This window comes from Raphanus sativus, chromosome 8 (genome assembly GCF_000801105.2).
Source record: "Raphanus sativus cultivar WK10039 chromosome 8, ASM80110v3, whole genome shotgun sequence".
In the NCBI taxonomy this organism is placed as follows: Eukaryota; Viridiplantae; Streptophyta; class Magnoliopsida; order Brassicales; family Brassicaceae; genus Raphanus; species Raphanus sativus.
The window spans coordinates 22,602,581-22,629,549 of record NC_079518.1 but is presented as its reverse complement, the minus strand read 5'-3'; the positions used below and the strand labels follow the sequence as shown (position 1 = coordinate 22,629,549).

At 33.4% G+C, this 26,969-nt stretch overlaps 1 protein-coding gene and 1 long non-coding RNA gene across 3 annotated transcripts; both read right to left on the bottom strand.

The window, feature by feature from the left end:
* Positions 1 to 5,057: 5,057 nt before the first annotated feature.
* On the bottom strand, positions 5,058 to 6,686 carry LOC108838238 (probable WRKY transcription factor 10). The gene is made up of 5 exons (XM_018611202.2): positions 6,327 to 6,686; positions 6,110 to 6,218; positions 5,829 to 5,970; positions 5,551 to 5,703; positions 5,058 to 5,463 (listed from the first exon to the last, which is right to left on the bottom strand). Exons 1-5 carry the CDS (start codon positions 6,684 to 6,686, stop codon positions 5,058 to 5,060), a joined length of 1,170 nt encoding a protein of 389 aa, XP_018466704.2.
* A 15,166-nt stretch (positions 6,687 to 21,852) lies between these two features.
* Positions 21,853 to 24,649, bottom strand: LOC108860943 (uncharacterized). Of its 2 annotated transcripts, XR_008937328.1 has the most exons (8): positions 24,153 to 24,649; positions 23,595 to 24,042; positions 22,896 to 23,521; positions 22,673 to 22,819; positions 22,414 to 22,574; positions 22,246 to 22,326; positions 22,096 to 22,172; positions 21,853 to 22,003 (listed from the first exon to the last, which is right to left on the bottom strand). It is a non-coding gene; the product is annotated as an uncharacterized LOC108860943 (long non-coding RNA). The 2 variants fall into 2 exon arrangements; XR_008937327.1 differs by having other exon boundaries at positions 22,414 to 22,819.
* Between the last annotated feature and the right edge of the window lie 2,320 nt (positions 24,650 to 26,969).

Sequence of the window (26,969 nt, the reverse complement as noted above, 5' to 3'; positions counted from 1 at the left end):
TTGAAGTGAGTTCCAAAACTCGGTAGTCCAACCGGAGCAATTATATCCTTTTAAAATCACGTGTTTGATTAGTGCACCTGAATTATCGGAGGGATGAAGCATATACTGAAGATCCAAAGAAAAGATCTCCATCGCGAGAGAAGAAGTATTAGATGTAACAGAAGACGTAGGAGCCATGTTCGATATAATTGATTATAGGCATAGAACCAAAAAATTATCAACAAGAATATGAAAGAAGATATTTTAGGTTTGAGAATCTTTCTGCTTTTGATACCATGAGGTAGAATGAAAAATTATTTGTCTATTAATTCACCAAAGAGACTATTCATACAAGAAGTTGTAACATAGTCCTAATGGGATATAGTAGAATCGTATAATAAATTACGTCAAAAATATTTCAACTGTATTTATATCTCTATAATTCTCTATACATTATTTACCAAGTGATTTTGACACATGTATTCTTTATAATCATTTTCACCAAATAAATATGACATGACATGCTACAATAATGACATGATTTATGGTTAAATATGACATGAACCATTACATTTAATGCTTATTTATATTTTTGGTAAACTCTTTAGAATATGGTAATAAATCATACACTATCATTAAAATAAATATATTAAAATAAGACATTAAATAATATAATAATAAAATATAGTTATATTTTATAAATTTCAAAATATTATTTATTTCTGTATTTTAAATAATTATAAAATTTATTACTAAAATGATTTTCAAAATCTTTTACAATTTTGTTTTAAAAAAATAAATTTTAATCATTATATTATTATTTTCTTTTATATATCTACAAATTTTTAAAATACTGTTTATTTTTAATTTTTGATAATTATCAAACTTTTATATTATTTTTAATTAATTTTACACAAGTTGATTTAATATATTTTATCGAGAAGAAATAGATAACAAATTTATCTAAAATTATAATTTTAAATATATACATATCTATTATTAAATATGATATATATGAACAAATTTATTTATTTTCTTTTAGTTTTATATTCAATTTAAATATTAGTAATAAAATCTAAAAAATAATAAAAATAATTTTCAATATAATATAAATTTAATTCTTTTTACTGCACATGGTCCATGAAAACACCTAGTATATAGTAAATGCTTTTGTTTCAGGCAGTTTTGGTTGCTTATGTTTGGGGTAGCCACATATTTACATTGGGAAACCTTAGTTAATCTTACAGCAGACACTATAATAGTTGACTCGGGGAATATCTTTTATGCCTTTAGGAATTTTGGTCCAGCATGTCACACAAGTCATGAGTTTTGTTTTCTTCTAGCAAGGCAGCTCGGGTATGAATAGATTTTTTTTTTGTTTGTTGATGATAAGGTTTAAAATCATTATTTTCCTGGTGTTTTCCTTGAGACAATTTATTGAAACTTTGGTGCGTATATTTTATAGAGAAATTTTCCAAAATAGAATGAAAATTCAGTCTCTTTTTCTCTATAGTCCCTATAGTATAAAATCAACATTATATTGTTTCTATAGTGTAATTTGTTATGTAATCCCAAAAATGACTCTTGATTAATCAAAGAAATACATTTTAAAAGTAATTAAATATTAAAAATGACTTAAAAATAAAAGTAAATAAAAATTAAATATAATTTTTGGTATTAAAAAATTGAAACAACAAAAGCCCTAAATTAATCAAGGGACCATAAACCCAATTTTTTTATGATACATTTAATTCATTTCTCATCAGCCATTAAAAATCCATCATGTTGTTGCACCAAATTCCCTACACCACATGTCGTATAGATATGCATTATACAAGAAGAGTTTGTAAAAATCACAAGAAAAACTACGGAAAAATCATGCTGATGAAGAAGAAAAGGTTAAATCTATTTTATTTTGATATTTTTAACAAGGAAAATCGACATATACACATTTTAGGAAACTTAGAAGATTACAAATATTTTTAGATACTTTCATAACTAACTTTCCATAATTTTCGAAAACCAGATTTTCTTACCCGTAGAATGTACCTTCTACACTGCGTAGGAACAAAACAAAAATTTCGTAAGAAGATTCTACAATATGTAGCCATTTGAGTTGTGTCCAGATTTTCCATTCTTAGAATTTTAAAATTAATCATAAATGTAGAAACTGCATTCATAAAAAAATGTAGCTATCATTACGATGCGTAGAATTCACATTCCATATATATACATACATATATATAATATATATATAATATATATATATATATATATTTTATTTAAAAGTAGATTATTCGTTCTAGAGAAAATAGATGAACTTGTTTAATTTGGAATTCAATTTCTACCAACACATATTTCCGTAGAGAATGAAATCTGTTTTTCATGGAACATAATTTAAAATTTTAATTTAGCAAGTTTTCAAACCCAAAAAATACCAGTTTGTGTATAAGAGTGTTTTTATCAATTGTTTCTATTTTTAACAAATTTATGATTCTTAATACTATTTATTTAGGTGGAAGCGCTAGTTTGGGCAATGAAGTGTATGAAGAATTTGCGTTAGTTTCAAGTCACATTTGCAACAGATTGTTTTCAGTTGGTGAAGATATTTTCGGAACTAGAAGAATGGTCAGTGTTTGCAAGTTATCTGGAAAATATCAAGACCTTACTCAGAGATCATTCATATACTTCAAACGCAAAATACAAGGAAATATAGTCTAGTACGCAGTGTCAAAACACAACCGTTTTTCGTCGTTCACATGGATGCAGAGTTACTGGTCTGGTTCACATAGCCAATATAAATCTGTATATTTTAATGACAAAAAATAGAACTATTTATTTCATTGAGTTTTGAAATGGAAATAGTAAAGGGACAAAAAATGGAAAAAAAATTATACTGAAAGGACAAACTGGCTGTTTTTCATTCTATTTTCACGAAATTCCTTATTTTATATTTGATGGAATTGCAGAATATTCTTGTTACAGATTTCATATGATTAGCTGGATTTTTTTTGACATCATGATTAGCTGGATGATACCGTGACCAGATATATCTGGGAAAACTAAATGCACATGCATGATAAATACTTATGCTTGGAATCTAAATTATTAAAAGTGAAGTATTTTTGAAAATTGTTCGGAAACATAAATATCAATATAAAATAAATATAATGTTATTTGAAAACATGGATATAAAAAAGAAGTAACTAGTTTATGTAATTAATAAAATAAAAAGTCCATTATATTATGATATAAACTAAAAACATTTTTCTAAAATAATCATCAAAACAAAATTTAAAATTTATATACATACTTCAAATCAAAATAATAATTTAGAATTTATTTATATCAAAAGTTGATTAAAAATATACATATATTCAAAAATTGATTTTTACTAAAATATTTTCCAATAACCATTACAAAAAATGTTTTATAAGAATATTACAATACAAAGCCTAATTTCAAACACCATCTTAAATTATAACTTTATATTACAAATTAAGTTTTTAAAATATTATATATGTGATTATTTATATGATAGTAAATAAAAATACTATTAACTATATGATTACTGATACGATGATATATATAAAATACTATTAAATATGATGATGCATATATGATATATAACTGTAACTTCAAAAATAAATAGCAACATATTTTTAGATAAAAATATATCTGCATGACCGCGCGGATCACTTTCTAGTAGTACATTTATAGAGTAGATAAAAAAACTCTTGAAATCTACTCAAATATATATATATATATATATATATATATATATATTCGTCAAAAAGCCATTCTATTACTCAAACTTGAGGTGGTATGGGTAGCCAGACCGGAATAGAATAATTAACAAAAAGTAACTCCTTATGGAAGGATCTAGCTGTCTTAGCTAAGAAATCAGAAATCTTGTTTTGAGCACGTGGTACATGAATGATCTGAATGTCCGGAAAGTATATCAGCAGCGTCTCTATTCTCTCCATTCCGTTGCAAAGCTTGGCCATGCATTAGGATCCTCTATCATGGCAATCAGTTCCATACAATCCGTCCAAATCGCTGAACGAAGAGTGTTGAAGCATATTCTCTATTGCCTATCGTAGTGCATCCACCTCCGAATGCAAGGGTGATTCCCGACGACTCAAGTTACGTGTCCCCATTAGTTGAATAATTCCAGCATTTGTCCATCCATACCCACCCACAACCCGAGAAAGGCGCATCAACTGTCCAAGATCCATCCACCAAGCAAATATTGCCCAAACTTAGGATTTGGGGTTGTTGACGACCAACGTCTTGTATCACTGTGGAAATTCTTTCATTCGCTTTATACAAGGCTTGGCATTCACTTTCTGCATATCTGACCAGCTCCAATAGATCCATGTCTTTCCCCCTGAAGAGTTTATCATTTCGAACCTTCGAAATATACTAGATAATCCAAGGATAAGGATCTTTGTCATTCTCCGGTTTCATTATGTCATTCTTCCTCCAGAATAAGTAGTCCATATTTGTATAAACACTTGACACATGAAATCTACCCGGGTTTGTTGGAGTTGTTGATAAAACCCATGCTTGAAGTGCCGGTGGACATTCAAAATGGCGTGAGTTACGGACTCTTCTCATTATTTATACTTGTACACTTCTCATTATTTAATACAAACTACAATTTTACGTTTGTTACTCTTAATCCAACTTTCTCATGAGAAACTTCGCTCCAAAAAGCTATTATAATGGCAAGAGTAAAAGTGATACAGTGATACTCACTGAAAAAGAGGAAGAGCATGAGCGAACACAATCTGTTTGGACTATAGTCACGGTTTAGTTTTTATTCTGCATAACTGGATGTGGGTTTGATTTATATAGTTCACATGTCATTTAGTTTATTATCCGGATTAACCATCTCGGTCAACTCAATAATAATATGAAAAACCATAATGTAAGGGAGTACAAGATTTTGTATGTCTTTTTACATTATTGTTTTTTATAACTATAAGATAAGGATATAATAATTGAAATGGGTTTACATCTTTTTTTTTTAAATCTTTTGGTTAAGGTTTGCCCATCTAAAAGTTGGTACCAGACTAACCAAATAGTTGCTCCCATATCACCTTGAATACCTCTGTACCGTCGGGTATCACATGATCAATCTTCCGTTCATGATTCTTTTTAACTGGTAAACTTGGCAGCTTAGAGAGTCCATAGAAATGGAACTGTGTCATATCCATTTGTGGGGCCAAGGCAGAAGGGAAAAGCTGAGAGGCCGAAGAGGAATAATGTGGCCTGCCCAATCCGAGGGTTTGATTGCTAGGATCTTGAGACATTGATGAACCAGATTGATTCTTTGTTCCAGATTTTTTTATGCGTTCAGGTGGTGGAGCGTGCTCATGTATCCCATCGTATGTAGCTACCACTAACTTCATACTAGCTGCGCTTCTCTCCACATGTTTCGTCACCTTACACCCAGTGTATGTGCATCTATAGTAACTCCTGCGATTACCATTTACACCAAAATAAATATATGCATTTTTCCAAAGCGTCTGAATAGTTTTGAAGTGAAATAAATCTATTAGTTACCTTGGATTTGCATTCCCTGTGACAACTTTTCGACCATATTTTCTCCAGCGAAAACCATCGTCGGGATGGTCTTCTTCACTTTCCACCTGAATTATGACCATGTCGGTACCGTTTTGTCTTGTGACTCCCATCATGTTTGATACCACCATTTTTCTGCGAGAGAATTATGTAATTCAGGTAAATTTTATTATTAAATATATCAATAATTATTAAATAATTCAGGTAAATTTTAATCAGGATGTAAAGTATCTTATATATATTGATCACTCGTGTGGAACCTTTTCTTTCGGGATGAAGGTTCAACAACAACGTTGTGATCTTCAACTTTGTCTTTCTCTTGGTTATATTCTCTGTCCATGTCATCTTCTTCACAACCATTTTCAAGGGATATGTGGTTCATAACATCGGTTTCAACAACAACTTCAGAATAAGAAGAGGGGATTAAAGGAGCACCAATGGGACACGCATTAGAATCATGAGATGTTTTACATGTAAAAGAACAATAACATTCGAAAAATCAAAACTAGAAGCAAACTAGAGACAATAAAAACTCTATTACCTCCTTGAGGATGATTGTTGTTGGGTATAATCATTGTTTGATCGCCGGCACTTGAAATTTGCACCATCTCCGGAGGCGCGCCATTAGGGATTGGACAAGGAGGAATAATCTGGAAACATAAATTACCAAAGACAATAAACAATTAGGTTTATCATATATTAATACATATCACGTGTAAGAGATCAATCTTAGACTTATTAAAGACATTGTTACATACCTGTGAAGAAGAGTTAGAGAATATATTTGGTGATTGCAACAATGGACTACGGAATCCTGGAGATATTACGAGGATAGGAGAAGGAACAAGAATTGGGTTCCTGAAAGAATTAGCAAATGGACTGACGCTCCCTATCTCGAGTGGTGGAATATCAAAACCTCGTCTTGCAGCCAAACTCTCACGGAGACAACCAGATCTTTGCTCAGACTGAGGATTAGTTGATAAGTTGGTTTCAGGAAAGGTCTCGCTTATCGGATTTCGATCATTGTTGTTTTGATCCAGCATTGCTATTAGCCCTCTTATGTTAGGACTGGATAGTGGAGACAGATCATCCATAAAGTTTCCATCATAATCACTCATTTTTTTTGGGGAGAAAACCCTGAAACGCCAACAAGAACCACACAAAAAGATCGTTGAAAACAGAATAACTATATGAAATCCAAGTAATATAATGTGAAGGTGATATTATTTGGAAGATTTTAAATAATTGGAATAGTAATGAATATTTAATCTATAGATGTAAAAGAAAAACCATTTTCTTCAAAAGGAAACTAGGTAATGTGTGTGCTGAATAGAAGGGAGGGGGTCATCTTATAGTAATATCTAACCAATTCATTTTGGTAACAGTTTTATCTGGTCAAACTTACGTCATCAAGATTTCAGCAATTCCTAAAGATTTTTAATTACCTTTTACTTCTTTTTTGTTTTCTTATGAAATGTGTATACTTTGATCGGGTTTTATCATAAGAATACGGAAAGCTAATGATATTATTCAATATCCTATTTTTATCTTCCGGTACTTTATTTATATAAAAGGAAATAAAATTAATTTTTGGTTAAAAATAAATAAGTTCAGCCAATTAATTTGTATCATATTATAATGATGTTTAAAACATTTTTAGCACATGATTAGGTCTATATCTGCTTTACAATAAAAATTATAAATACATGTCTATTGTAAATTATTTAATTATTCGTCGAATCCAGGAGGTGAGCACTGTATTTTCTTTAAAGCTCATATGGCGATTATTTGCCAAAACAAAGTGGATGTGGGCCATCTGGGTGCAAAGGTACTTACTGCGTGATGAGACTCTATGGGATGCAAAGGACACTGGCCTAGGGTCTTGGGCATGGAGGAAGTTATTGAAATTTTGAAATTTGGCAAAAGAATTCTTACTGATGGAGGTTAAGGATGGTCGTACTGTGCGATTCTCTGATTTGTGGTTTCCTAGGCAGACTCATTGAGATTGCTGGTGAGACTGGCACACAGAAGCTGGCATTAGAAGGGATATGAGAATTTGTGATGTGTTAAGGGATGATGAATGGAGGTTTCGAAGATGTCAAGATAGACATATCCAGAGCTTGGTTGCTGACTTACAAGCGTTTCAGTTAAAGCTAACTGATGGAAGAGATGAAGTGCTATGGAAACGAGATAATGGGAATTATGGCACCACATTTGTTTCCTCGGAAACTTGGAATCAAATCAGGCATCAAAAAGAGAAGGTTTCATGGAGTAATATTGTTTGGTTCTCCCAAGGGGTTCCTTGATTCGCACTCATCACTTGGCTTGCAATTAGAGTTAGACTATCAACTGGTCATCGCTCTAGTCGATGGGGTCAACCGCAACACTGCCTCTTTTGTGGCGAGCCTGCGGAGACTAGGGATTACATCTACTTTGCATGTCCTTATACTTTCACTCTCTGGCTGAAGATGGCTGGTAATCTGGTTGGGATCGATCCAGACCCAGACTGGACCACTACGCTGTCTAGACTGTCGACAAGGTCCTACGATCGTCTCACATACATCCTTCTGCGATTGGTCCTGCAAGTCACCATCTACTACATTTGGCGCGAGCGTAATGATAGGAATCACCTTACCAGCAATAAGACAGTCGACCAGCTTGCAAAGTTGATCGACAAGACTGTTCGAAATCGTATCACTTGCACAAAGTACTCCACCAATCCGAAGTTGCATGGCATGATGACTATATGGTTCGCAGCTCATGTTTAAGTTAAAGATTTCCATTAAGATTCAATCTCTGAACTCCTTATAGCTGTACATATATTCTTTACGATGATCAATAAATTTAAAATTTCATCAAAAAACTATTTAATTATTGTTTTTTTTTTTAATGTTTTACAATAAAACTAGATGATATTATCAACAACAAAAAATTAACTAGATAATATATCACTGCGATGTACATTTATTAGTCGTTTAAAAGTCTTTATTTAAAATCTAGACTTTAACTAGTTTTAAATCATGACATGTTCTTTATCTATAAATCACCATAATTTTATACTTATTAATATTTTCAGAATCGAAATAAGATATACTACCAAAGTTGAGTTGGTCTAGTGGTTAAGCCCCTTGGTTGCCAATAATGTAGGGACCATGGCGGTCATGGGTTGGATACACTTTGGGAGGAGTCTCGCTTCCAGAAGAGAGTTATATTAAATGGTTTGGACCTTGTCCTAGGAGAAATATGGGCTTAGGCCTAGAATCTTCTGGTCATAAAAAGAGAAATTAGATATACTTTAATAAATTTTAAATCATGAAATTATTATTATTTATTGTCTAAAGAATATCACCATTAATAAGCAAAATTTAAACTATAAATAATATACTAGGCAGTATGAAGTTTTGTCGAACGTCTTCTCCATTTTGTATAGAAATTAAATCTTTACAAGCTTTGAAAGCTGGCTTTTGATTCCATGGGGGTGATTGATTGGGTTGTAACTAGTGACTTTAACTTTAATTTCTATCTACAATCACTTAAGTCACCAATCATTCTTTAATTAGTTTTTAAAGCTAAAGTCAATTAAAAAAAATGGTTGTAGAAGCCTTATTTTTTAAAGCCAAACTAGAGCTGGACCCGTCCGACCGGACGGGTAATTATTTTCATTTTTAATATAAATGAATATTGTTTAAATATCTATTGGTTTATATTTTTAAATATTTATCATATTTTCAACAATCAAATAGTTTATATGCTGTAAAAATAGTGACCCGTACCTGTTATTAAACATTTGACAAATTAATATTGACCTATTGATAGTTTGAGTAATACTTCTTGTAACATTAAATTGTTTGCCAAATGTAAAAAGAATTTAAATATTTTGATGAGATATGGATAATATGGTAAGATTTAGATACGTTAGAAAAAAAATATTTGGTTATAACATTAAACATTGTTTTACAAGTAATTCAAAGATATTTAAATTTAAGTATTAATTTTTCTTGTTGAAAATAATTAATAACAACCAAAATGGTTAAACATTTATTTTAGAATTTTTTGAAAAATATATAATTTTAAGTGAAATTTAATTATATTAAAATAATATCCAGTTACAAATATTTCATCTTGTTCTATAAGTAGTTTAAATATATTTAAAATCTTAGAATATATAGATTTTATTGTTCAAAATAATTAATGGTAAATTAAACATATATTTTAGGAATATTCATAATATTGTTAAATATCGAATTTAAACTTGAATTTTGTTCAAAATAATTAATGGTATTGTTAACATCGATTTTAAATATGAATATTCCTAAAAATCAGCTCCTTTATTTTAGGAAACATATTAAATACAAAAGTTAAGCTGAAAGTAATTTAGGAAAATGTTTAATAAATAGGAAAAGACAATGATTACTTAAATATATGTTCATTTAATTACTTCAGTGGCATGCAATTGTAAATAAAAGTGAAAACTAAGGGGTGTTTTATATGGGTACTTCTCTTTTAATAATATAGATATGGATGTAAGAATTTATTTCCTTTCTAAAATATTGCTGTAGGAATAATTTTCTTTTTATCATTTTTTATTTATTTTCTACATCTACATTAGATACAGCTACATCGAAACATTATATAGTCTAAATTCTACAGTAAATTTTCTACAGCTACAATCCAACCAATCGGCCCCCCATGTAGCTTAAGTAATATCACATGTTATTACTATTCTAAAATATTTTAATTTTACATTTTAATAAATTTTTTAATTATGTGTATATTTTAGTTCACTATAATTTTTTTAAAAAAATTGTTTTAAACCCAACTAATTATAATATTATTTATTAAAAATTAGTAATTTTTATGGAATTTCGTTTCTATTGACTTCGTCGAGACCGAGGTACTCTTCATATAATTGGCATGTACTTGGTTTCATACTCTCTATAGAACTTACTCGTCAAGAGTTGCGAATTTCTAAAAGCGCTTATTTTGCGGGCTCCAATGCTCAGGGAGAGGCGGAGTCCGGTGATGAGGGACTCGAAATCCACTTCATTTCTTGAAGCATTAAAGCCTAATATAAAGAATTGTTCGATCACTTATCCTGTAGGGGATTCTAGTTGGATCCCAATCCAAGAACTTTGCTTTGAGAATGCTCCACGAAGGCGCTTATTTTTCGGGCTCTGATGCTTAGGGAGAGGCGGAGTCCGGTGATGAGGGACTCGTAATCCACTTCATTTCTGGAAGCATTAAAGCCTAATCTAAAGAATTGTTCGATCACTTATCCTGTAGGAGATTCGAGCTGGATCCCAATCCCAGAACCTTGCTTTGGGAATGCTCCATCGACGTGGAGTTTCCATTTTTCGGATCGATTTTTGAAATCGCTAATCGCATGGACTAATTCAATAATGAGGTCGGCCAACACCTGCGCTTTAGCACTTGAGTGGAGTTTGTACCCAATTTCATACTCACTCAGTTTGATGGTCCACTTAGCCAATCTCCCAGATTGACTTGGACTTTTCAGTACCGTTCATAGGGTTGAGAAATCATGACCAAAATTGAGTGAGATTGTAAGTATGGTCTGAGCTTCCATGCTTCCCTGACTACTGCTAATGCCAACTTCTCCACAGCAGGGTATCTTGTTTTGGCCTTGATTAGCAACTTTCTCACGTAGTACACTGGATTCTGTTCGTTTTTCTCATAGTGGTTTAGAACGCTGCTAACTGCAACCTCATAATCAGCCACATAGAGATATAGAGTTTCTCCCTCGAGCGCTTTCGAAAGTATTGGGGGGCTCGCTGATATAAGCCTTCAGTTGTTTCATGGAAGGGTCGCATTTGTCTCTCTACCAGGGCCGGCCGTGGGTCTCCACTGAAATTTCTTGTTCTCATTCAAAAGTTGGTAAAAGGGGTGGCATTTATCGTTTGACCGTGAAATGAAACGGTTAAATGCTACTCCCTCTGTTTTTTAAAGATGTATGTTTTAGAGTTTTCACACATATTAAGAAAACACATTAATCATACATTGTTTTTAGAAATTACCAAATTTCAATGCATTTTAACCAATAGTCTTTCAATAAATTCAATTAATTTTATTGAAATTTGCAATTTTTCTATAGAAAACATAAAAAATACATCTTTTTGAAACAAATATTTTTTCCAGAACATGCATCTTTTAAAAACAGAGGGAGTATTATATTTCTGGTGAGTCTTTGCACTTCACAGGCCGACCTCGGGGCGGTTTTTCTATGAGGGCCGCGATCTATTTTGGTTTTTCTTTGATCCCTCTCTCAGTTACAAGGAGTTCGCCTGAAGTGACTCCAAAAGAGCAATTGATCGGGTTGAGTTTCATGCCAAACTTATCCAAGATAGTGAATTATTATTGTATCGAAGATACGTGGTCGTTGGTTTTATCATTGATGTAGACTTCAGTTGTTTGCCGAGCTTTGTGGCAAGCAATACATTTACAAGGCGCTGACAGGCTCCAACGTTTTTGAGGTCGAAAAGCATCACTTTGTAGCAATATATTCCTTGGTCTGTAATGAAGCTTGTTTTTACTTGGTCTGGAATGACATGAGATCGTTCCCGATGGCGATACATCTTTTGGGAAAACGATCGTCAATATTGATGGGGTTGGTTAGGTGAGTCGTGAGATGGTGTTTCTTCTAGATCTCTTTTTCCGCGGCCTCTTTTTGTTTCTTGGATTGGAATGATGAATAAAACTGGATGTTTCTGAAGTTACTCATGTAGCATGCTCGTGATGACTTCTGGTTTCCTCTAATCATTTTGATCCCAATGGGGAAGGAAATTTCAGGAATTTTTTTTGTAGATCGATGGAGAAACTTATATCTGCCGCAGCCATGGTCCACCAAGTGCGGAATCGAAAGGGTTTGGCTGATCCATTACAGTTAAACTGACTATACGCTGGATGCTGTTGGAGTTTTCGACAAGCAAGATCGACCCGAGAGAATGAGTCATGGTCCATCAAAGTTAACAAACAGGACTGCGCTGAAGGTTATGGTTGACCCCGAGCCCACTATCTTTGAACCCCTTGTAGAAAAGGACATGGCTCGAATTCCGGTGTCGACGATGATTTCTGGACAGTTGGCATCCTCTGACTTCAAGTTGAATGACAAGGGCGTCACCATGAGGTTTATCAAGTTCAAAGCTCTCGTGCCAAAGGAAATGACCTCGTTTTCTATGTAGGTCGTCGTACGTCACTGGTTGTGATGTTTCATTGAGCAATTCCTGGTGGCTTATAGGTTGGGCGATAACATTGCGGCATTCCTCGGATAAAATCGATCTGTTTGATTGGGGGCTGAGATGCGATCTTTCAGATTGTCGTTTTCTTAACCATTGTGTATTGTTTTATACGGTGTTATTCTGTTTCGAGAGTTGATCAGGTTGATATCTGGGGATTGCGTTGGTTGGATCCATTTTGTGCCTTTAAACCTTGGACCAGATTCTCAATAAAAAAAATTTCTGTTTATCTATCGTACATACATTGCCAAAATGTGGATCCAAAAATCAACACTAGGAATTTGATAGTGTTTTTATTTATAAAGTAGGGAATAAGAACTTATAGGCAACAATATCCTTAGAACACAACGATTTAATCAGACTCAAGTTGGCGAACTTAGATTTATATATTGTTGTTTAAGGGTTAAAAGGTATATAAATGACAATCAAAACATGACTAGCCTAGGAACAAATTTAATGAACAAGGTAGAAGTGTTTTAGGTGGGATCTCAAGGTTAATATAGATGTGCGTGTGTGTGAAATTGTGAAAGTTTTCTTTCTTCCTCTCCCCCATCTTCCTTTATACTTGATCTAACCGTTAGCTTCCTCCGAAAGTCTCTCCTTCTGTTGACGACTTGGTGGCTACATCTCGGGGTTTCCATTGACTTGGTTGAGACCGACGTAAGAGCTTCCATCTGATTCGAGCTCGTACTGATGCTTCAGCCCACATTCTCGTATCCTGATGTAGCTACCTTAGGCTGGAGAAAATATTTTATTATTTCCCAACACTATCTACAGATATTGATGTTCCATAAGACTTCTTTTCTTCCCCAGCCTCCTTCTGTATCTTTGCAATCTGCTTCTCAAAGGTGAAGTTCCTTAGGCTTTCGAAAAAGTTTTGATATTTTATTTTTCTTTTCCAATACAAAACTTTCTCACTCTCCCCAGAGAAAGGTTTATCCTTTGATAAGAGTGTCTTAATATTGAGTAGCCAAAATAAAAATAACCGTGGTTAATTAGCAGCACAGAACAGAAGATGGGAAAGCTGGGATTCTAACTGATCCCTCAAGCCTATATGAGGCAAACTATGTGGGTAATGTTGAGTCTGACACCCTTGCATCTATCCAAAATGTGAGTGTATGCTTCTTTGCTATACTTATGTTTTTTGCATATGTATATTTATATTTATGCTATTTTGTGTTTATGATTTTAGGAGGAATCATACCTTGTTAAAGCTATACAAGGGAAAACGGTTGGCCGTGACTATTTAATTTTTTGGAACGGCTCTGCATTTGGTAAGATCTATATGCAAAATTTGTAATAACCAGTTATTGATTACTTTCTTCTCATCTTATTTTCTGTACTTTTTGAAATGTCATTATGATCGTAGAGGAGATGGCCGAGGAGCTAGTGGATGTGTTCAAACACAAAGTAATGCTAAAAGTAAGTATCCTCTCTGCATGTAATCTTTAGGGTACAGATTAGCTTCTGATTATTTATGCGGTTCCGGTTTACATCACTAACATAAAGCTACCGTAGGAGGGGGCAGACTTGTTCCTGAATCGTGAAACTTGCAAGTAGCAGAGAGGAGAGGCAGAATCGATTGAAAGCAACCACGCAGAAGAAACAAGTCTCGAAGGGGATGAATTTGTGTTACATAGAGAACTTGACGCCTAAGGTCAAGCTTGCGATGGCCAACAGACACCAAGAGCAATGAGACACGGTCAACCGTTGTTTTTTTTTCGTTAGGTTTAGCCTTTAGATTTGGTTAACCAGTTTATTACTTATAACCCATTTTAATTTGTAAACCAAAATGTATTATTATAAATAATATAATTTCTTTTACTTTTTGGTATTGTTTTTTGGTATTTATTAATTTATTAATCGATTAATTTGTTTAGACAAAAAAAATAATTTTAAATTAAATTTAAAGATTGCTATTTTTTTTGTAACACCAAACTTATATTAAAAGACTCAAAAATATAAAAGTTTACAACCGAAAAAGAAGATCCCAGAGACATGCTCAACGGTAGAATGAAGTTAGAAAACATTACAAAACAACTAAAGATAGAGCTATCGAGAGGCGAGTCATGCTTAGCAAAATGAAGAAACCCAAAGGGAAGCTCCACTTTTGTTCACATGGCGATTGTTCAAAAAAACAATTGATAGTCAAAGACGACGTTTGAAGACCTATGAGAAAAATCTGGCATGTTGATGGTCAAGAATTTTAGGTGAGAAGCTCTAGAACCGTAACATTGAGAGTACGAAGTCTGACTTGATATAGTGCTGAAATAAGTACAAACATCTGTAAACCAAACAACTCTTATCGAAGAGACTAGATGAATCTCAAGCTCTAGCTTTGCCTCCAAAGAAGCGTTAGAATGAATATTGATGACAGAGCTGCTGGTTAATTGGGTCCAACCTCGGAACTCAACATAGTAATAAGCAATAATGTACATGAGGGGGATAAAATCATAAAGAGAGGGATAAGTACAAGATTTTGTACATCATGTACATTATTGCTTATTACTATATGGGGGATAAAATCATAAAGAGGGGGATAAAAACAGAGGCGGAGCCAAGATGAAATCTAGTTGGGGGCACACATAAAATTTCACTATATATTTTCTTTAGATATGGGGCACTTATAAAAACATCAAGCTAATTACTAAGGATTTTTTTTTTAAACACACGGGGTCACCTGCCTTCGTAGCTCATGCTCTCTGTCCGCCACTGGATAAAACCATGGTTCTAGTTAATCGAGAATCTTGGCAGCTTAGAGAGTCCATCCATATAGTATTGCATCATATCCAGTTGGGAGAATGAAAAAGCTGAGAGGCCGAAGAGAATAAAGTCGGACTGCCCAACTGAGGTGTTCTATTGCTAGGATCCTGAGACCTACCGGACTGATCCTTATTGGTTTGTGGATCTAACGAAGAAGAGAAAATCTGAAAGGCCGCAAAGGAAGCAGGCAGTATTAGGGACAAAGTCCCACATCGGGTATTGAAAAGGATCCTTAGCAATATATAAGATAGATGAGCCTTTCCACTTATCACCAATTGGTTTTAAGTGTGAAGTCCATCTAGCTTAACATGGTATCAGAGCCCGATCCACGCAGTCTAACCCGGTCCACATCGATCTGGCTCAAAGTTGGCCCATCGATCTTTGCCCGAGCATTCCGAGATTGACGTTCAAAGAGCCATCATCTCGAGGAGGCGTATTAGGGACAAAGTCCCACATCGAGTATTGGAAAAGATCCTTAGCAATATATAAGATAGATGAGCCTCTCCACTTATCACCAATTGGTTTTAAGTGTGGAGTCCATCTAACTTAACAGGCAGCATACTTAAACTGAGGGTTTGATTGGTAGGATCTTGAGACAATGACGAACTACTGGATTTGTTTATGTGTTCAGGTGATGGAAGGTGCTCGCGTATCCCATCGTATCTAGCCACCACTAACTTCACTTTGTTTGTGCTTCTCTCCATATGTTTCCTCACCATACAGTGTATGTGCATCTGCATAAACTCCTGAGATCACCATTTACACCATATATATATGTAGTATTTTTTTGCCAAAACGCCTGACTAATTTTAAAGTGAAAGAAATATATTACATTGGATTTGCGTTCCCTGTAAAAAAAAATTCCAATATTTTGTCCAGCGAAAACCATCGTGGTGTGATCTTGATCAGGTTCAAACTTAAGAGATGGGATCCAATGTATGGACAAGCTAAGCAACTGATCAATTCTTGGCTTAATGGACAGTTTCATGGTCTTATTGGCATGATCTATGAGGTTCTGGATAGAGAGAAGAGAAGAACTCTTAGTACTGCCTGGAAACAACTTGAACAAGAAGGATTCAACCAGCTGAGCTTCACAGGAGCTATGGATATCATTCCCCACGTCCAAGTATGTATGAAGAACAAGGAAAACATGTCAGGAAGTTTTTGGATTGAGTTTGATTTGAAGTTAAGCGAAATAAGGCTTTTTCGGCCCAAAAGGAGAGCTGCAACTATAATCTTGATCCACTTGCTTTCTTGCTGGACCAACATCACGTGGAGGATCAAAAGACCATCAGGACACACTCAAAGATCAAGTTCAAGTCGTGGCCTATCATAAACCAAAGAAGAACCAGCTTGTTGGTTAATGTTATTTCTGTGTAATTGATTTCATTTAAATTAAACCAAGTTTTAATAGAATTAGGATTAGACCAGTAATAAACCAATTTGAAATTGGATTAGGAATAGAATTAAACTAAACCATTCTGGTTTAGGATTAGGGTAGTTTGGCGTTTTCTTTTCTATTTATTCTGTACGCAGCTTTTGAGAATGAATCAATCGACATTTTTTTATCTTCTTTGTTTTGAGTTTTCTCTCAATTCTGCTGGTGTGTAATATCCAGCCTTGGAGTATCAGGAGACGAGCCATCCCTCTTGTGTCCCACATCAATCCACATACCTTGATACAGATTGAGTCTTTGATTCTCTGTTTGCAAGGATTATCTTCTGTGATCCATCTTAGACAATACAGGGTGATCTTGTGTCTGTGGAGCAGAAAAGAACATCTTTAGAGCATCCCATAGCTCTGAGGAGAAGACCATATTCATTATCTTCCATCCACCCACGCCCCTTCAAGTGATCCAGGAGAGACAGCCTATCCAAGGCTGCACCAAGTGGTATCAGAGCCTCTTGAAGGTTAGGGTTTGAATTTTTCATCTGAGAGCACGAGATCTATCAGTTACCATCAGATCTACAATGTCTTCTAGTGAGAGGAACAGAAAACATAGGGAGAGAGCTGTACTCAAAGCAAAAAGAGAGTATTGGCAAGAGATGAGAAGAATCAAGGAGCAGGCTGAGCTTGAGAGAGAGTATCAACTTGTCCAAGAAGCAAACAGGAGGGCACAACATGATTATTTTCACAGCCAACAATTCCAAGAAGACCTGAGACAAAACTTGCTTCAAGCTTTCCAGGGTTTGATAGTAATTGAACCAACAAGACCAGATAGTAAGAGAAGGAAACCTACTGATCTAAAGCTGCATGAAGAAACTAAACAACCTGATGTTCAGCCACGACCAGAACAGGCTGAGAAGATGAAATTGGTGTTAGATAAGTCCATTAACAAAGGCTTTGAAGGAAGTCTTAAACCTACTAAAGAGGAGTCATCAATCACAGCCAAAGGAGAGGGCAAACAAACTGAACCAGAACTAGTTATTCATTGTCAAGAAGATAGCTTGTCTGATCAGTTGGAACAAGAGGAGGATGCACAAGTTGAGTGTGACCACGTGCCTCACCAAACAAAACAAGAAGATGGAGCTCTTGGAGGGACACCTAAAGCCCCTGAAGTGGTGCTTTCAATAGTTGAGCAAGGTGATAACTTTAAGACATTATCTTGTGATTTACTGATCAGATCTGTGGGATGTCTTCAGTTCAGTTTAGTGGAGCATCTGAGAGTTGTCCAGGGTCTGCAACAATTTATTTTTGAACCTGGAGGAAACTTGTGTGTGTTTAGAAAAAGTCACAAAATTCTGGAACAGAAAGCAGCAGCCTTCAAGTTTGATTTGCAGAGTTCATTCACTCTGGGAGAACAAGATTTGTGGTCAAATCTTATTAAAGGGAGAGAGAATGGTGTGATCCAAACTAGTTGCAGAGAGAATGAAGGAGAGTCAGGAGGCAACAAGTCCTTTATCAGGTTCATAGCTGATCAGAACAAGCTGAGAAGAGATAAACAGGAACTGGTGGTGGTTAAAGAAAAGCCAGAACTGGAGGATGAGTATGGGGACCAAACCACACGTCCACCTGACCAGAAAGAGGTTAAACTAAGAGTACATGGTCTTATGTTCATGAGCAGCACGTATGTAGGATCATCATGGAGAGAAGCAGTAAGCTTCAAACTTTACAAAGTGGAGGAACAATCTACTTTAATAGCTACTGATATTGAGCAGAATTCCAAGCAGTTGTTGTGGCATGAAGAGGGGTTGCAATACTTTGTGTTTGACCCTGGAGAGACTCAATTTGTGATGATATTTCTGATTTCCAGGACAGGAACATTGGAGTTAACTGATCATGGATTTATTTGTTTACAAGTCTTGGATTTGAGGACAAATCCTTTTAAAGAAGGAGGGGATGGTGTGATCTTGATCAGGTTCAAACTTAAGAGATGGGATCCAATGTATGGACAAGCTAAGCAACTGATCAATTCTTGGCTTAATGGACAGTTTCATGGTCTTATTGGCATGATCTATGAGGTTCTGGATAGAGAGAAGAGAAGAACTCTTAGTACTGCCTGGAAACAACTTGAACAAGAAGGATTCAACCAGCTAAGCTTCACAGGAGCTATGGATATCATTCCCCACGTCCAAGTATGTATGAAGAACAAGGAAAACATGTCAGGAAGTTTTTGGATTGAGTTTGATTTGAAGTTAAGCGAAATAAGGCTTTTTCGGCCCAAAAGGAGAGCTGCAACTATAATCTTGATCCACTTGCTTTCTTGCTGGACCAACATCACGTGGAGGATCAAAAGACCATCAGGACACACTCAAAGATCAAGTTCAAGTCGTGGCCTATCATAAACCAAAGAAGAACCAGCTTGTTGGTTAATGTTATTTCTGTGTAATTGATTTCATTTAAATTAAACCAAGTTTTAATAGAATTAGGATTAGACCAGTAATAAACCAATTTGAAATTGGATTAGGAATAGAATTAAACTAAACCATTCTGGTTTAGGATTAGGGTAGTTTGGCGTTTTCTTTTCTATTTATTCTGTACGCAGCTTTTGAGAATGAATCAATCGACATTTTTTTATCTTCTTTGTTTTGAGTTTTCTCTCAATTCTGCTGGTGTGTAATATCCAGCCTTGGAGTATCAGGAGACGAGCCATCCCTCTTGTGTCCCACATCAATCCACATACCTTGATACAGATTGAGTCTTTGATTCTCTGTTTGCAAGGATTATCTTCTGTGATCCATCTTAGACAATACAGGGTGATCTTGTGTCTGTGGAGCAGAAAAGAACATTTTTAGAGCATCCCATAGCTCTGAGGAGAAGACCATATTCATTATCTTCCATCCACCCACGCCCCTTCAAGTGATCCAGGAGAGACAGCCTATCCAAGGCTGCACCACATCGTCAGGATGGTCTTCTTCGCTTTCGACCTGCATTATGACCCTTTTGGTCTTGCTTTGTCTTTTGACTTCCATCATGTTGGATACAACATTTTTCCCTGCGAGATAATTATGTAATTCAGGTCAATTTTATTATTAAATATATCATTTTGTGCAATTTAATTAAGATGTAAATTTTATTATATACTAGGGGTTTGCCGGTGCTACGCGCCGGTTTTACTAATATTAATATGGTTTAGCTATGGTTTTATATTTTAGAATATCTTTGTACAGTATTTTTATAAATAAAATATGTACCAATGATATTTAGAGGTATATTAATTTGATTGTGGTCTTTGCATAGTTATTATAAAATAAATTTAAGATTAAATACATGCATGGCACTTTAAGTTTAAATATATGCATGACCATTTGAAAGTGTAATAGTCTAGTTGTTTATCATTTATTTGAAAATTATAAATTTTAATTATGATATAAGATTAATTTATAAATGTGCATCATCATACAATAATCATTTGGAATCAGATGAACTCTTATTTTTCATACTTATCAGCTTTATATTTCTTAGCCACAACTAATTTTCCTATCTTCTTCTTGTTTTTAATTTCATAATTTGTCTGCAACATATTAGGCTATTAGCCTTATTTGGTCACAGAGTTTGTTGTGACATTGATTGTTCTCCAAATCATGGAATAAACAATAATACATCTTACTGTGAAGCAGGGGGGGTCTTGAAAGAAGTGGGGCTCCAAACAAATGAAAAATGGGGCCCTCTAGCATATTTGAAAATAGAAAAATTATGGGTAAACTAACCCTTTTTCTTAAACAAAATAGAAGAAGAAAAATATAATTCTCACACAAAAAGCTAAAAGGATCGTAAATTTGGGAAGATAAAAGGTTTCTAAATCTTAATTTTATGAAGCTCTCACTAAATTTTGGTCTCTAATACGAGTTTTCTTACTGTCATTTTATTTTATTACATGTATATTTTTGATTTAAGAAAAAACTGGAGCCTTTAAATAACGGAGATCCAAGGTCCATGTTTCAAATGGCTCTCTTCAGGGACGCCCCTATTGTGAAGACATATAACCGATATTGAATACTATTCTTATAAACTAATACGTTTTTTTCTACCTTTTGTTTGTTAATCTTAACTTTAAAAAGCTTATTTCCTTATTATTGGCACCAATTATCTCATTTTCTCTTCACAATATGTCTTGCTTACGTTACAAAAGGAAAACATCTGCAAGTTAAATAGCTTTGAAAATGGTTTATTATATTTGTGTGGGTGGATGGGTCACTTTTCAATGAAAACCAACACGCCTGCCACATTTTAGTTTCTTAAAATCGGAGTGAAAAGTGTTCTGGATAGTTATGTGGGTAAGGATACAATATGGTTTGATCGGATTAAACTCGATTCAATAATATAGAAATTTTAAAATAAAGATAGTAAATATAATACATAATAACATATTATAAATATCATATATAATAAATTATACATATAAACTATTTTTATGTGGTTAGTTTATATATTTTTGATAGTTTTAATATTTTATAAAGTTCAATAACTTTGAGATCCAATCATACTACTTGACCGGTTCATGTTCTAACCAATTATTAAATCTAACATTTTACATGATTGTTTATGGTTGAACTTGATATGACTATATGGTCGGTCCGGTTTTAAAACATTACAACTTTGCATATATCTAGGTATTTCTCTGGTTAAAGGATGATAAAATCTAACATGGAATCTAATTTAAGATCAAAATAAACATAAAAAGGATACTTTGATAAATACCCTAATTATTATTTAATTTTTGAAATTCCACCTTCCCTTTTCTTTTTGAAAAATACCCTTTTTAATATGTGCTAACTGGTAAGACATTTTAGTCCTAATTTTAATAACAATTAAAAATTATGAAGTGCTAAATTTTATATTTGAATATATTATTGTTTGAAATTGAAATATGTTTGAGATACATACAAAATAGTATATAATAGTTTCAACCGATCTGCCTAAAACTTCAACCACTGCATTGTAGACCACATCATCCTCCACAGAAACTTGATTCATGTAACCTGAGATCATCGATATAGAACATACAACTTATCATCTTTCATTATTTCAAACAGTCTTGTTTTTGTGAATGAATCAAGTAGAGAATTATTACTACTCCTTAATCTCAAGGTCATCATCAAACGGCAGAGAATTTGATGATGATGAGATGTTTTAATCTTTCTTCCCGCTCTGCAAGTCATTAGCAAAAGTCAGTAACTCAACACTTCTGTCTTGCTGCAGAAACATTCAATATTTAACTCACCAATTCTAAGGTGAAAAGGGGGTAAGAAGATAACTTTGATATTTTCACTTACTCTATACATTCTTCTTTGTCGATAAAAACCTGAAAGAAGTAATAAGTGACTGGAGGTAAGTAATAATTTGCAGAGGTGAAATGGTTTCATTTTGGACGTTAGCACATAGAAAAAACCTTGTGTTGTCCAGTTTCCAGCTAAGGAATTATTTTCCTCGTTCCTCTGTGTGCTGCCTCAAGCATGAGATAAGAACCAAACTCTGGTTTGACTTGTCTGACTCTGGTTGGTTCTCTGATCTAGTGTCCATGTAGATAGGTAAATGTGCCTTAAAAATGAGCTGCACATATCATAGTGAATTGCACAAAAAGTTAGAGTTTTGAAGTATGTATATGTTTAAAGGTTAAAACAGCAGAGAAATGCATAAGCATGACTGACTCAGCTTAGGATCTTTGGCTTGTGAGCCTAATGCTTGTCTTCTTGAGTCGGTGCTTCCAAGCTAGCTAATAACGTTTCAGTCAATGGCTGTATGGAATCAGAGGCAATACGTTCTCTGTCAATCTCCAGATTTTTCAGCTTCTCCTTCTGTAAAAATCATTACCAATTGACCCAACAATCACTACTTAAAATTTATTGACGACTTACCAAAAAAAAAGCTTACATATTTTGAAAAGCTTTTAGCTTTTCTGCATAGCTTCATGCTACACACAAACCATTCTCAATGATAAGAAGTGATCAGTATTGATCAGCAGGGGGCCGTAACACAAACAAACCCGAAACCACCAAGTGATGTCCTCCCACCAAGTGATTTCCTTCTGCTGCCATTAATGACTGAAGCTGCGGCCATGGAAATTTTCTTATCTTCAACGGTGGCGTTTTTCTTATGCGTAATACCCATCAGCCCTCTGTTTTTTCTCTCCGCACTCGCCGATACGCTTCCTCTTATGGAAGAAGCTGACCGGAGGAAACAGAGGCGGTTTTTCTTACACGGCATTTTCGAGTTAGCTGACTGCCGATTTTTCTGACAAATTATGGTGAAAAAATCATGTACCAACTGAGCCAATGAAAAACACGACGAAAGTATCAGCGGATTAGGGTTCGTCTTCTTCTCAGGCGAAACTCTGATTCAATCGTAACGGAAAAATCTTGAACCGATGTGGACCAGCTAATTGCATAAAGAGATTATCTTACCTCGTAATATCACTTGTTTCAATGGCCCCTACAACAACCCATTAAGAATAGTTTCGAAAGTATGTTTTAATGATGAGACAGGTGGCGATTTTCCCCCTATGAAGATAAAAAAAGCCAACTTTATATATATAGATATATATATATTGGTTACTCAATGTTAAATTGGAACCTTCTGTTTCGAGATGGAGGTTCTACAAAAACGTTGTGATCTTCGAGTTGCCTTCCTCTTGGGTTGTATTCTCTCTCCTTGACATCGTCTTTGCTACACTTCAAAAGAATATGAGGTTCATAACATCGGTTTAAGCAACAAATTCATTGTCAAAAGGAGGGACTAAAGGACCACCAATAAGATCAGCATTAGATTCACCAGATATAAATAGACTCTTCCGTTTCATCAGAGCCTGTTTTACTTGTAAAAACAACAATAATATTCAAAAAATCTAAACTGGAAGCAAACTCATTGAAAACTGTATTACTTCCTTGAGGAGGCAGATCAACGACCACTGGCTGATGGGGAAGATTGTTGTTTGGATATCATCATCTTAGCATGGGCATCACCTGAAGTTTCCACCATTCTCCGGAAGAGCTTTATTAGGGATTGGACACAGAGGGATAATCTAGAAACATAAGTTACCAAAGACAATAACCAGTTAGATTTATTATATATATTAATATATATCACATATAATAGATCAATCTTAAACTTATAAAAGACATTGTTACTTACCTGTGAAGAAGAGTTAGAGAACAGATTTTGAGATCGCAACAATGGAAGGAGACTGAATCCTTGATATATTACGAGGATAGGAGAAGGAACAAGAATCAGGTTCCTGAAAGAATTAGCAAATGGACTGACACTCTCTATCTTGAGCGGTGGAATATTAAATCATAGTCTTGCAGCCACTCTGTCGCGGAGACCACCAGATCTTTGTTCAGACTGAGGATCAGTTGATAAGTTGGTTTGAGGGAAGGTCTTGCTGATCGGGTTAGACCATTGTCATTTTTATCCAGTATTGCTAATACCTCTCTTTTGCTAGGACTGGACAGTGGAAGTCATCCATAAATTTTTCATCATAATCATTCATTTTTGTTGGAGAAAAACCCGGAAATGACAACAAAAACCACACAAAAACAAAGAGATCGTTGAAATCAGAATAATGGGAAAAAGTAGTGTAATGTAAAGAAGTAAAAGTGATATAATTTAGGAGATTTTAAATAATTGGAATAGTAACGAATAGTTTACTTATAGATGTAAAGGAAAAAATCATTTTCTTCAAAAGAAACTAGGTAATGTGGTTTTGCTGCATAGAAGAGAGTTGGTCTTCTTATAGTAAAACTCAACCATTTCATTTTGGTAATATAGTCAAACTTCCGTCATCCAAGTTTCAGCAATTACTAAAGAGGTTTTAATTACGTTTACTAAATAGTTGGATATGGTTTTATCAAAGCAATACCTAATGCTAACGGCATTATTCAAATTATGTTTTCCTTTTCCCTATTTTATATACAAAAAGAACTAAAAATATTTTGTGGTTAAAAATAATTAAGTTCAGTCAGTTGATTGTATTTGATTATTTTTTTGATTAAAACGATGTTTAAAATATTTTTAGAACATGATTAGGTTTGTATCTGCTTTATAGTAAACTTTATAAATACATGTTTATTGTAAATTATTTAATTATTTGTTTTTAAAATGCTGTACAACAAACCTAGAAGGTGTTATCAATATAGCAAATTAAACTAGATAGTATATCACCCAGATTTACATTAATTAATTGTTTCAAATTATTTATTTTTAATTTAGATAGACTTTAACTAGTTTTAAATCATGACATGTTCTTTATAATAAAGAGTAATCATTAATATAACATATTTATCCTGTAATATCACCATAATTTTTCTTATTAATATTTTTCAAGACCAAAATTAAATATTTTCAGAAATATTAGACTAGACTTAGCAAATATAGACCAACCTTTTAAGCTTGATCTTAATCTTGTTTATAGTCATTGCATATCCACCTCGTATATGAAACTGACGTCTTTTCAATTTGAAAAACCATCTTGCATCTGTTGGTATGAAACTTATTCTAAAAATAAAAATCCGTTTTTCCACATAACTTCAGGTTAAAATTTTTTGCTTCAGTAATTATGTTACCTAGGCGAGTTATTAGTAACATTGTTCTATTACAAAGTCTTTTTCTTTGATTTAATTTTCCTTAATAGCATGAAATACAACATTCCATTGCAAAGTTCTTTTGTTTATTTAAAGTTTTAGTAGAATGACCTACAATATCATAACCAATTTTAAATTTCGATAAGAACAAACACACATAAGCATAATCACAATAAGCATAATAGTCACATTAGTTTCCCTAAACTCAGGCACAACAACATAACATCTATATGTACAACCACCTAAGTATAATTGTAGCAATAATTAACATACGATGACAAGACAATTATATATATACGAAGATCATGATATATATACTAAAATACGAAGATCATGATATCTAGCTCCTCAACATGTGATATCCTCAAAAAAGTATAACACGTGAATATGAAAAATATGCAGAAAAATTCACCTAATAGTTTTCATGTATCTCTTATTATGTTTGGTGTCGAAGGATGAGAAATGACAAAATATGAGAGAGCGTAATCACATATATAGATGTGAATAATTATAGTTCCTTTTGATTTGTGATTTTAAAAGAAAATTAATTAACTTATTATGTTTGAGATTTTAGAAAAATATTTGAAATAATTATTCTAAAAAACTTTTTTTGATTAGAATTTGAAGAAAGAAAAATTACTATTAAACACTTTCTTAATTACATATTTATTATGTTTAATATTTTAGAAAATGATAATTACTATCAAATGTTTTTTACATTTAAATTTTCTTCAGAAATTTAGAAAACGAAAAAATTATTATTAAATAAATTATTTGACAAATATTGTTTTGTTTAAATCTTTCAAAAAGAAAAAGTATAGAAAATACTATTAAATAGTTTTAAAATTACTCTTTTAAAAAAAATTGTTTTTATTATCCTTTATATATTTTATTAATCATGAGATATTTAACACATGTATAAATTTTAAAAGGAAAATTACTATCAAATAATCTTTTACAATTATCTTTTCTTTTGAACAATTAGGTATTATAGTCAGCCTAGCAAGAGATTTATCATTTATGTAATGTATATATTTTTTTCAAAGCGGTTTATTCATTATATAATCATAAGGAAGACAGGAGACAAAGAGTTTGAAGGGGGAATAGTGTATTGGTAATGTGTTATGGAGTTTAGATTATGATTATAAGATAGTAGAAGATATAATTTTATTTTTTGAAATCCTATAAAAAAATTAAACTTGATGTGAAGCAAATAACTTTTTCTTTTGAATTAAATTTAACATTCAATTAAAAAAAATTTGAGGTTAATAAAAAAGTACTGCAAAATATATTAAAATAGTGATATGTGTTAAACTATCTCAATTAAAAATGAGATAATTAATGATTTAAAATTGTGATATGTGTTAAA

Excerpts from the sequence above, each read along its gene's own strand:
- LOC108838238 (XM_018611202.2), bottom strand. The coding sequence starts at position 6,686 with ATGAGTGATTATGATGGAAACTTTATGGATGATCTGTCTCCACTATCC. Across the intron at positions 5,971-6,109 it reads CAACAATCATCCTCAAGGAG|TTGTTGTTGAAACCGATGTT; the intron begins GTAATAGAGTTT and ends CTTATTCTGAAG. Across the intron at positions 5,464-5,550 it reads ACAGGGAATGCAAATCCAAG|GAGTTACTATAGATGCACAT; the intron begins GTAACTAATAGA and ends TGGTAATCGCAG.